The sequence below is a fragment of the Oncorhynchus keta genome, chromosome 15 (genome assembly GCF_023373465.1).
Source record: "Oncorhynchus keta strain PuntledgeMale-10-30-2019 chromosome 15, Oket_V2, whole genome shotgun sequence".
NCBI lineage: Eukaryota > Metazoa > Chordata > Actinopteri > Salmoniformes > Salmonidae > Oncorhynchus > Oncorhynchus keta.
Window position 1 is genome coordinate 17,566,462 of NC_068435.1, and position 13,267 is coordinate 17,579,728.

Genomic DNA, 13,267 nt, shown 5'->3' on the forward strand with positions numbered 1-13,267 from the left:
TGAAAGTTTGAAATGCCTGTGTGACAGAGATACATTACATTATGATTGGCTCTGTGACACAGAGAAATCATATCACTATGTACCATGACACAGTGATGTCATAATTCGGTCCTGCTGTTACAGAGAAATCACATCACAAAGAATTTGATTCTGTGACACAGAAAATGTACATCACAAAATGTTACTGTGATGCAGAGATATACCATTACACCACAATGTATACCTGTGAGACAAAAGTACATTATATCACTATGCATCTCTGTGACACAGAGTGAGACAGACAAATACATCACCATCAACAAACCTTTCTCTAGTTTGATATCAAACATTTATTTCAATATTTAGACATAGTCGACCTCATAGAATGGTGAAATACAGAGTGACTTCTGACTGAGACGTCTGTTTCGTTAGCAACCACGCTATCCACCAATCACCACGTCTATTCTGAATGCACACAGGCCAATCTTACAGATGTATAATAAAGCCAACTGACCGAGCAACCATGGAAATATAATGACTAGATTATATTTCTATAAATTCTATTTCTATGCTCTCAACTCGTCACAAATACATCCTCTGCCTAAACGTCAAACATCTTCTTCTGCCAAACCTGATTTCTTTCTGTAGATATGTTGTCCTACCTACTCTACACTGTAACAGCATTGTCTGCATGGCAAAGTTACAAAGATTGTATTTACAGTGATAGAAAGAATGAAGAGTTAATCAATTGGTTGATTGATTGATGAATAGGTATATAGGTACAGGTATAAATCAAGGTACCAGCCATAACTTTCAAAAGGTGTCATATACAGAAAATAAGCATTTAGATACAGTACATATCAAATTACCATGCAGATATGACCACAGTTTAAAGCCATCATGGAAGGTACAAGTATACAGGAAAATATACAACTTTTTCCCTTCAGTTGTCGCTGCTAATATACCCTTTGAGAAGTAAAAAATATGTGTAATAGTTATATAATATCAATTCAGTTTCAATGAAAAACAAAAAAAAAACTTGATTATTGATAGAAATGTTCAACAATATCTAAAATCTATACATCCAGTCTTACTTTTGTATTATTGTGTACAAACCAGGAGTTGGAACCAGCTCAGGGAACAGAACCAAAAACTGGAAATAAACAACATTTTTCAAGGAACAGAATCAGAACCAGGAATGAAAGTGATTTATACTGTTCCGGAACATAACTCTTATTTTAAAAGGATGGGAACCATTTAATAACATTATTTTATGCTCCAGGCATGTTTTTTTCTGTCCCTCAAAAAATGATACAAAGTGCCTATACAAAGCCCTCACTCTGTCACTCAGAAACATATTCCAGTGTCTGCCTGACTGCCAGCTGAAAGTCTTAAAAAATATATATTTTTATTTTTTAACTTTGTGGTATCCAATTAGTAGTTACAGTCTTGTCTCATCGCTGCAACTCTTGTACGGACTCGAGAGAGGCGAAGGTCGAGAGCCGTGCGTCCTCCGAAACACAACCAAGCCGCACTGCTTCTTGACACAATGCCCACTTAACCCGGAAGCCAGCCGCACCAATGTGTCGGAGGAAACACCCTACACCTGGTGACTGTGTTAGCGTGCACTGCGCCTGGCCCGCCACAGGAGTTGCTAGTGCGTGATGGGACAAGGATATCCCGGCCAAACCCTCCCCTAACCTGGACGACGCTGGGCCAATTGTGCGCCGCCCCATGGGTCTCCCGGTCACGGCTGGCTGCAACAGAGCCTGGACTCAAACTCAGAATCTCTAGTGGCACAGCAAGCACAGCAGTGCCTTAGACCACCATGCCACTCGGGAGACCCAGCTGAAAATCTTTGCCTGTGTGTGTACGTGTGTAGGCTACCTGCCCCTCCCATCTGAAGCATAGGCTACTGCAGCCTACTTACATTACTAGCGTGATTCATAAATTAGGGAGAAACATTTTTAATTGGAGAAGAATGGATTCACTATTTCAATGCTAGTTAAGGATACTATAGTAATTACCTTTCACATTGGTCCAACGTTAAACCAACTCTCGGAGGTTCAAAGACATTCAATGTTCCTCCATAGAAGCCCCTCCTACGTAGGTACAATTCTGTAGGCCTAATTCAGATCATGCATGTCTTAACAAGATGCTCAGTGTTTCAAGCCAAGCCACCTCCACCCTCTCTTGTTCTCTCCCCACCCGCAAAATTTCTGTCACATCTCGCACCCTACAGTTGTCTGTCCAATGTAAACACCTATAGCTCCATAGCAAGCTGCTCTATCCACTGATTGATGAAGTCATTTAAATATATATATATATTTAACTTTAATTTCAGAGGTTTAAAAAGGAACAGAAATGAACGATATTAACCATTTTTGGGGTTCGAACCGTTTCAGAACTTTATTTAGCTGGTCGGAACAGTGTAAAGGAACAAAAAAATAATAATGGTTGGTACTGTTCAGAACGAAACGATTGGAAAATAATTTCAGTTCCAACCTCTGGTACAAACACAAACAAGCTCAATACATGAATTATATTGGTAATCCAAATGCAACTGGCATATTATGACCACTGTAAAAACGAGTGTAAACACTATTGTAGCTATCTCAGGTGTCATGAGTAAAGCTAGTGTTCTATGCAGATAGCACTGTATATCAGGGATCTCAAACTGACGGCCCGCAGGCCTCATTAAAGACAGAATGTGGACCCGGGTGAAATGTCTTTGAAACCCCTGATGTATATGAACAGTAAGCTCTTGGCAGTTTTCTAAAGGTATCAGCATATCAGAGGCTGGTGGGAGGAGCTATATGAGGATGGGCTCATTGTAATGGCTGGAATGAAAAAAAATGGTTTCCATATGCTTCTGTATGTTTGATGTGTTTGATACCATTCCATTTATTCCATTCCACTCATTACAATGAGCACATCCTCCTATAGCTCCTCCCACCAGCTTCCTCTGCAGCATAGTATACTATATGTACTGTAAAAGCCACACTTCCGTTCATGTATTGTTGATTGGCCCTACCTTTGCACAACAAACTGGATAAAAATCATTGAAAGGTTTTCATTGAACAATTATATTGTTCAATGGCAGCATATAACACACATAGAGTAATGTTAGAATTACAGTGCCACTAACCAATGGTAGTGTTTGTAATGTTATTGTTGCACTTACTTAGTTTGGATACTGAGTATGACTCACTTGTTTACTGTTCTCTTGTGGGAGGGAGAGGGATGCTATTGCCATTATACAACCTCTCCTCAGTCCTGAATCATGCACGGTTCATTATCGCCCAAGGAACACTAATGTATGATTGATTTTAATCTAACAGCATAACCAAAGTTCCCAGCACAGGCTCTGCTGCCACATTGTTCAATCAGGAAAATCAAACTGGACAATTAAATCAATTATTGTGCGCATATCAATGTACCAGGAAGACCAGCCTCTACCGAAAGTGGTTTCCCTTTTATGTCACTCATCAATAGATACATTTACTTAAAAAATATTTGAGTGCACAGTAAGTAGCATTAACAACTTGTACAGCTGTTAAACATTTTGCAGAAAAAACTAACATTTTCTTAAACTACCATACAGGTTGCTAATAGGAAAAAGGTCACTGTATCAAAAAACAGCGAATACTTGTTAGTATACTTCGTCAAAGGCAATACAGGATGCAAAGTGTAAAGTCCCTCTTGAATTTCCAGTCTTTAAGCAAAACTAATTTGATTAAGGTACTGTATCCACTGCCCCTGGTTGTCTATTAACATACTTCATTTGCTGCCCTTGTAAGCTAAGAAAAGCATGTTATACTGTTCAAGGGATACAATGTGTGGCTAAAGCACAGGGAAAGACTGGTGTGTTCACAGCGATAATTAGGGTTGCAAAATTATGTTAATTTCCCCCAAATTCCCAGGGTTTACAGAAATCCCAGTTGGAAGAACCCTGGAGTTGTGAGGGAATTCAACCAGGATTTCTGGACAACCCGGGAATTCGGGGAAAGTTAACGGAATTTTGCAACCCATGGATAATATTTGGTGATTTCTTAAAACATTGCTCTGTTATAAATCACCTGCCAAACCAATTCATATCCCGCAAAAGTTCTAAAAACAAACAACATTGAATAAACCCATATTTGTTAAAATAGACTATCAATAATTAGTAATAAGCCAATGAAAACATCTGAATATTGTTGCAGATCAATCGGGAGAACTATAAATATGTACATAGCAAAAAATATAAAAATGTATTTTCACAATTGTCGTCTTATGAAAAGCCCCTCCAGCGTTGCTATGCAGTGCAACACCCAATCACGGTCACATTACACAAGGACATTTATATGTTGCTGAGAAAGCGCACAGTACATCAATGGAAAAGGCCTACAAAACATCATGTCCATCAACTTAATACATAACCTGCATGGTTCATTGCCATCAAAGCCTCTTGTTGATAACAAATAGTATCAAATTCGAAGTTTAAACCACTATAGCCATTGTATTAAAAGAGTTAGTACTTGTGCTTGTCAAATGGAAGTTTATGTAATGAAATAAGGTTTGAAAGGTGTGCGCAAAATTACTTTGTGGCGATTATTCCAGCATCTCCTGCATTCTTAAAGGACCATTGTGTGTGATAGTGTTTCATTTTCAAATCAAAAAAGAACCATGGTGCTTGGCTGGGGCGTAAAAACAGCAAGGTCAGCCAAACAAAGAGGTGTAATGGGTCTGCACTCAAAACTCTGTCACGTAAAGCTTACTTCATTATTTCATGTTTAAAATATATATATTTTCACTGCATTTCTCAAAGAACACACACCAATACATTTAATCAGGTCCTATCAAACCAAGTCTAACAATAAACTGCTGAAAACAACAACAAAAAAAACAGATTTTTGCAGAATGGAAAAACACTGTAGTGGCCTTCCTGTACTGGACACACTGAGCTAGCTAATGAATTATGACCTTCAGAATAGCACTGGAAAAGGTAAGCCAGCCCAGTTAACACCACTGAATCCATGATGGGTTTGATAATATACAGTCCTAGCTGAATGTGTTCAATGGTCCTATTGTGGGTTCCAGACTAGACCCAGTGTAGAAGGCCACTCATGGGGGGACAGATAGGCCACCACATGGGCGGTAAGGGGGAATGGTAAGGGTAAGGGATGACTGGGGCAGCTGTTCACTCTCTATAGGCCAGTCCCAGTGTGGGGGGCGGTGTGGGGGAGGTCCCTTTGAAATAGTTTCTGGAGTTGTCTGGACTCTGACCTCTATCCGGGAGCAGGATGATGTTGCCTTTTCTCCGCAGGGTGGACTCCCTGCTGGAGGCGATGGAGAGGGTCTCGGAGGCGGCTTCGCTTCCTCCTCCTAGTCCCTCCACAGGGGTCACACGGATGGTGGTGATGCCTTGGTGGGGGTGGTGGTGGTGGTGGTAGTGAGGGTGGTGCACGTGTGGGTGACCACCTCCCCCGCTGCCACCGCCATGCTCGCTGCCGGTGTCGGTGCCTGTCTGGCTCCTCCTGCCATCGAAGGAGCCGTAGCCGTCCTTGAGCGAGTCGCAGCTCTCCGTGTCGCGGTTGAGGTCGTTGAGCTCGAAGGCCTGGCGGATGCTGCCACGCTGCTCCTGGGGCTTCCACCTCCAGGAGCCACTGCCGTCCGGAGGCTTGATCACAGGCTTGTTCTCTGGATGGGCCTCCACCCTCACGATCCCCTGGCCGGCCTCCTGGTCCATCAGGGCCTTGTACTGGATGGAGCCTGTGCAGCTGACCACGCTGCCGTCCTCGGAGCTCTTGGGGCTGCCGTGCTGGAGCAGACCCTGCTGCTTGGACATGGTGATGACCTGCATGATGCGTGGCTGGTTAGTTAGACTGTTAGTCCTGCAGGGGGCGCCCTCCTTCAGCCACTTGGAGCGAACCGAGCCTCCCCCACCAGGAATCCCACCGCCGCCATAGTTATCCTCCCTGTCGTCATCATCCTCGTCCTCCCTACTGGAGGTGCCGCTGTTGACGTGCTCCTGCGTCTCCTCTGGGATGTGGACGAGCTGGGAGGAGCCTGGCCGGGACTGGATGGACACGCGGGCCCCCCCTGCCAGGCCGCTGCTGCCCCCATTGTGGGGGAGGTGGTTGGACAGTGGCACGGTGCTGGCTGCCAGCTTCATATACTGGGCGGGGATGTGTCCCTGAGCACGGAGCTCTGCCTCCAGGCCCATGGCGGATGGCTCAGAGCTGCACCTCAGCTCCATGGTCCTCTGAGGCGAGGAGGAGGAGGATGTTGAATGGTGGCGTCCCACAACCACCCCGCTGTCCATCACCTGAAGAGAGAGCTTCCGGTTCTCGTTCTTGCTCTTCCACTGAGACAGCAGCTGCTTGGAGCGCGTGGAATCCATGGAGGAGTGGATGCTGGCGTGGCGGCGAGGGACGCGGTGCTCCTCAGGTAGTGAGCCACCATGTGACCTGGGTAACGTGCTACTGTTAAAGGTCACCAGACAGTCCTGTTTACCCATGGGACTCGGCGGGGTGATGCACTCCAAATCGGCGCTGGCCCTCTTCAGATTATTCAGGGAGCTGGACTCGCGGCAGGAGGGCACCCGGGTCAGGATGGTCTCGGGGTGGGCCGCGGTGAGGCCATCCGCGGTGCTCACGCTATTTAGGCTGTTCATGCTGTTGAGGCTGTTGGGCTGCAGGTGGCGACCTGCATTCTGGCTGACATTGGGCACAGTGTTGCTCCTGGGGGGCTCTCGGAGCGGGGGAGGCTGGGGTTGCTGTCTGGATGTGTCCTCACTGGGCTGGAAGTTACCCACTGCATACAGACCCTGAGAAGAGGAGAGACCATGACAGCATTCATTATTGGTTCAACTTATCTATAACCTAAATCTACCTCTACCTACTGTATCTATCTACCTACAACTGTCTAAAATAAGTAGTATCTTTTGGGAAGACAGCATTCATTATAGGTTGAATGACCTATCCTGAACTACCTCTACCTTCCTTTCCATTCCTACAATGTCTATATCTACCTATAACAAAATGGTCTTAGGCGTCTCAAGACAGACATTAGTATAAAATTCCAGGATTCCATGACGTTTTTTCAAGCACTATTGAAGCACAGTGAATATACAGTATCTGACACAATAAGACATAAATAGCCTAACCAAGAGCCAAGAGACATTTGTTCAACAGGAGGACTGCAAGATTGTGACAGTGGATTTGTCTTGGTCATTGAGTCAGATAGAATGCAGCAGTCCAAACTAAACTGCATTACTGTTGGGGTAAATTACCAGTAGCACGATCATAGCCTCAAGCACCTCTGATTGAAGAATATTAAATGTGAGGATATTGCATGGGTTTGTGTAGGCGGTGTGTGTGTGTGGGATGTGCATATGTGATATTTATAACTTGCTATGATTCAGTACAGTCAAAGATGGAAGTGGATTTTACAGCACATTGCTGAAATGGACAGTATCTTTCCCAATCGTAATCATGTTATGTATCTGCACATTAAGCTAATTCAATGCACATTTCATTTTCTCACATTCCCATTACCGTATTTCCTACTTACCATATAGCCTACAATATTGACAATATTCACAGATCTTCATTATAAAGGGTTTGTTATAAAGGGTTTCCCGTGCTTGTTCAATGAACCATAAACAATTAATGAACATGCACCTGTGGAACGGTCGTTAAGACACTAACAGCTTACAGGCGGTAGGCAATTAAGGGCACAGTTATGAAAACTTAGGACACTAAAGAGGCCTTTCTACTGACTCCGAAAAACACAGAAAGAAAGATGCCCAGGGTCCCTTCTCACCTGCCTGAACGTGCCTTAGACATGCTGCGAGGCATGAGGACTGCAGATGTGGCCAGGGCAATAAATTACAATGTGTGTACTGTGAGACGCCTAAGACAGCGCTACAGGCAGACAGGGCGGACAACTGATTGTCCTCGCAGTGGCAGACCACGTGTAACAACACCTGCCCAGGATCGGTACATCCAAATATCACACCTGCGGGACAGGTACAGGAGGGCAACAACAACTGCCCGAATTACACCAGGAACGCACAATCCCTTCATCACTGCTCACACTGTCCGCATTAGGCTGACAGAGGCTGGACTGAGGGCTTGTAGGCCTGTTGTAAGGCAGGTCCTCACCAGACATCCCCGGCAACATAGTTGCCTATGGGCACAAACCCACCATCGCTGGACTGGCAAACCTCACTGAAGAGTTGCGGTTTGTCTCACCAGGGGTGATGGTCGGATTTGCGTTTATTGTCACCGAGCGGGATCGATTTGGAGGTGGAGGGTCCATCATGGTCTGGGGTGGAGTGTCACAGCATCATCGGATGGAGCTTGTTGTCATTGCCGGCAATCTCAACGCTGTGCGTTACAGGGAAGACATCCTCCTCCCTCATGTGGTACCCTTCCTGCAGGCTCATCCTGACATGACCATCCAGCATGACAATGCCACCAGCCATACTGCTCGTTCTGTACGTGATTTCCTGCAAGACAGGAATGTCAGTGTTCTGCCACTGAGAGAGCCCAGATCTCAATCCCATTGAGTACGTCTGGGACCTGTTGGATCGGAGGGTGAGGGCTAGGGCCATTCCCCCCAGAAATGTCCAGGAACTTGCAGGTGCCTTGGTGGAAGTGTGGGGTAACATCACACAGCAAAAACTGGCCAATCTGGTGCAGTCCATGAGGAGGAGATCCACTGCAGTACTTAATGCAGCTGGTGGCCACACCAGATACTGACTGTTACTTTTGATTTTGAACCCCTCTTTGTTCAGGGACACATTATTTGTTCAGTTTGTCTCAGTTGTTGAATATTGTTATGTTCATACAAATTTTACACATGTTAAGTTTGCTGAAAATAAACGCAGTTGACTTTTACTGAGTTTATAATAGCATGAAACATATTGCTCAAAACTAGAGCATCCTGTTCTCATTCATACAGATGATTGAATATCTCTAACACCCTATACAAAAGTGCAACAGGACTCAAACAAGATAGCGAAACATTCATTACATCCATCAATATACAGACAGACCATTTTATATCACCTTATATCAGAGAATAATCAAATAAAATCAAATGTAATTTAGCAGATGTAATTGCAGGTGTAGCAAAATGCTTGTGTTCGTTGGTCCGACATTGCAGTAATACCTAACAATTCACAACAATAAACACAAATGGAATTAAGAAATATATAATATCAGGACAAGCAATGTCGGAGTCCGGAGTATAAATACAGTATATACAGTTGGAGTCGGAATTTTACATACACTTAGGTTGGAGTCATTAAAACTATTTTTTCAACCACTCCACAACCTCCTTGTTAACAAACTATCGTTTTTGCAAGTCGGATAGGACATCTACTTTGTGCATGACACAAGTCATTTTTCCAACAATTGTTTACAGACAGATTATTTAACTTATCTACTGTATCACAATTCCAGTGGGTCAGAAGTTTACATACACTAAGATGACTGTGCCTTTAAAAAACTTAGACAATTCCAGAAAATTATATCATGGCTTTATAATCTTCTGAAAGGCTAATTGACAGTATTTGAGTCAATTGGAGGTGTACCTGTGGATGTATTTCAAGGCCTACTGTCACGCCCTGACCATAGAGAGCCCTTGGTTCTCTATGGTGTTGTAGGTCAGGGCGTGACTAGGGGGTGTCAATTATTTCTATGTTTGGGTTTTAGTATGGTTCCCAATTAGAGGCAGCTGATTATCGTTGTCTATAATTGGGGATCATACTTAAGGTCTCCCTGTACCTACCTGCATTTGTGGGATACTGTTTGTGCTTGTGCTTGTTGCAAGTAACAAGTAAGTCACGTTTTGTTGTTTGTTTATTGTTTTGTTAAGTTTCACTGCAAATAAAATATGTGGAACTCAAATCACGCTGCGCCTTGGTCCGTCTCTTCTAACAACCATGACACCTACATTCAAAGTCAGTGCCTCTTTGATTGACATCATGGGAAAATCTAAAGAAATCAGCCAAGACCTCAGAAAAAATATTGTAGACCTCCACAAGTCTGGTTCATCCTTGGGAGCAATTTCCCAACACCTGGAGGTACTATATTCCTCAGTACAAACAATAGTATGCAAGTATAAACACCATGGGACCACGCAGCCGTCATACCATTCAGGAAGGAGACGCATTCTGATGTCTATTTAACAATCTGATGGCCTTGAGATATAAGCTGTTTTTCAGTCTCTCGGTCCCAACATTGATGCACCTGTATTGACCTTGCCTTCTGGATGATGACTGGGTGAACAGGCAGTGACTCGGGTGGTTAATGTCCTTGATGATCTTTTTGACCTTCCTGTGACATCGGGTGCTGTAGATGTCCTGGAGGGTAGGTAGTGTGCCCCCGGTGATGCGTTGGGAAAACCGTACTACCCTCTGGAGAGCCCAGCACTTGCAGGCTGTGCAGCTGCCGTACCAGGCAGTGATTCAGCCCGACAGGATGTTCTCAATGGTGCATCAGTAGAAGTTTGTGAGGGTTTTAGGGGCCAAGCCGAATTTCTTCAGCCTCCTGAGGTTGAAGAGCCGCTGTTGTACCTTCTTCACCACACTGTCTTTGTGGGTGGACCATTTCAGATTGTCAGTGAAGTGTACACAGAGTAACTTGAAGCTTTTCACCTACTGCACTGTGGCCCCGTGGATGTATATAGGGGTGTTCTCCCTCTGCTGTCTTCCGAAGTCCACGATCAGCTCCTTCGTTTGAATGGTTTCAATAAGATTCATCTTTAGATTAGTGCTCTCCAATCCTGGTCCTAGTAACCTATCGGGTATGCAGGCTTTTGTTCTATCCCAGTACTAACACACCCAATTCAATTAATCAATTTGACCTGTTATTTCATTGACTAGATGAATCAGCGAGGTATGTTACAACATGGACTAGAACAAAAACCTGCATCTCCTGTCGGTCTCCAGGACCAGGACTGAAGAGCCTAGGGATGTGTCCAAAATGGCACCATTTCCCCTATATAGTGCACTTCTTTTGACCAGAAAACATAGTGCCCTTTATAGGGGCTACGGTGCGACTGGCAGAGCAGCCTATATCTACAATAGTACAATAGTATCACCAGGTAGTGTCCATGGACCAAGACCGAGAAGATCAGTGATCTAATAGAGATATGCTAGATTTACTTGAGATGTACTGCAGATGCTGTACCTTAATTTGACCCAGTTTCTCACAAAAGGAAAATAATCCTGTAGATTATAAATAAATTATAATTAATGGACATTTTTTTGGGGGGGTTGATAAAATATTTGTTAGGGCTAATCAAGTCTAACATTTATTTTTTTAAATGGATTTTCTTTACCCAATTTCCTGGTATCCAATTGTTAGTAGTTACTGTCTTGTCTCATCACTACAACAGGTCAAGAGTCCTCTAAAACACAACCCAACCAAGCCGCACTGCTTCTTAACACAGCGCGCATCCAACCCGGAAGCCAGCCGCACCAATGTGTAGGAGGAAACACCGTACACCTGGCGACCTGGTCAGTTTGCACTGCGCGCGGTCCGCCACAGGAGTCGCTAGTGCGCTATGAGACAAGGATGTCCCTACCGGCCAAACCCTCCCTAACCCGGACAACGCTAGGCCGCGTGTCACCCCATGGGCCTCCCGGTCGCGGCCGGCTGCGACTGAGCCTGGGCTCGAACCCAGAGTCTCTGGTGGCACAGCTAGCACTGCAATGCAGTGCCTTAGACCACTGCACCACCCGGGAGGCCAAGTCTGACATTTTTAAGGGGAAATTAGCCTTTTTATACCTCAAATGGAATACAAATGTGCATTTCCTGCTGTGCAGGTAAATTTCTGTAACAACAGCATGATCAAATTAAGATACGGCATCTGTAGCTCTACTAGAGCTCTACTGAAGCATCTCACCAGGTAGACGGCGATCCCTCCTCCGATGAGGAAGCCACAGTAGACGTCGATGGCGTGGTTCTTGAACTGGATGATGCGGGTCAGCCCACAGATGATGCCACCCATGATGAAGGAGAAGACCAACAGGGGCTTCAGCAGCTTGGAGGATTCTGTCAACGTCGCGTTGAAGTACATCTGGAGAAGAGAGGAGCAATACACTCCGGCATCCATATCAGGAAGTCACCAACGAACTAACTAAAGACTTCCTAGTATGGATTGCATACAGCTAATAATTCAGCTGTCTTCTACACAGTTATCTATAGATACTGTATATCCAGTTTAATTAAGGATTCTACTGTGAACAAATTGTTATTGTCTGTAGAGAGGCCTGGAATCAATATACTATAAACAAAGGACTTTTAACTTCAAACGGAGGTAGCCCCTTGTTCAAAACTTGATTTGCATTATGACTGCAGTCCAATTCAATCATTACAAGGATGACTCATGTTTTGGAGAACATTACAACCTTTCACTGCAGTACATATAACATGTATGTATGTAGACACCCCTTCAAAGGAGTGGATTTGGCTATTTCAGCCACACCCATTGCTGACAAGCGAGCACACCGCCATGCAATCTCCATAGACAAACATTGGCAGTAGAATGGCCTTACTGAAGAGCTCAGTGACTTTCAACGTGGCACCGTCATAGGATGCCACCTTTCCAGCAAGTCAGTTTCTCATATTTCTGCCCTCCTAGAGCTGCCCCTGTCAACTCTAAGTGCTGTTATTGTGAAGTGGAAACGTCTCAAAGCAACATTGGCTCAGCCAGAGAGTGCTACCTGCCAGAACTTGACTGGCCTCTACAGAGTCCTGACCTCAACCTCATCGAACACCTTCGGGATGAATTGGAATGCCGACTGCGAGCCAGGTCTAATCGGCCAACATCAGTGCCCGACCTCACTAATGCTCTTGTGGCTGAATGGAAGCAAGTCCCTGCAGCAATGTTCCAACATTTAGAGGAAAGCCTTCCCAGAAGCGTGGAGGCTGTTAAAGCAGCAAAAGGGGGACCAACTCCATATCAATGCCCATGATTTTGGAATGAGACAACCAGGTGTCCACATACTGTTGGTAATGTAGTGTACATCACAGAATAATTAAATATAACAAAACGTTTGACATAAACACCAGATTTTCTGCGTTTTCTTATTTTTATGTTATTTAATTATGAAATTACGCCCATGAGGCCTCTAGAGGGTGATTTTGTTATTTGACTGCAGGAAGCACAGTGAAAATCATCATAGAGCAGCCAGCATCCAGTGCACTTGATGAGAACCAGTTATACCAGATTCCTGTGAGGCAGTAGACAGAGGAGGTATGTGTGTGTGTGTTTCTGTGTGTGTGTA

General features: G+C 44.5%; 1 protein-coding gene across 3 annotated transcripts in view; it reads right to left on the minus strand.

The window, feature by feature from the left end:
* Positions 1 to 289: 289 nt before the first annotated feature.
* The window catches only part of LOC118394552 (phospholipid phosphatase-related protein type 4), a 29,555-nt gene continuing 16,577 nt past the window's right edge, over positions 290 to 13,267 (minus strand). For all 3 annotated transcript variants that reach the window (XM_052463532.1, XM_035787830.2, XM_052463533.1), the window contains exons 6-7: positions 11,884 to 12,057; positions 290 to 6,790 (exon numbers count right to left, since the gene is read on the minus strand). In XM_052463532.1, the coding sequence (XP_052319492.1) occupies positions 5,162 to 6,790; positions 11,884 to 12,057 (1,803 nt within the window). In that variant the 3' untranslated portion in view covers positions 290 to 5,161. The remainder of the gene's footprint in view (positions 6,791 to 11,883; positions 12,058 to 13,267) is intronic.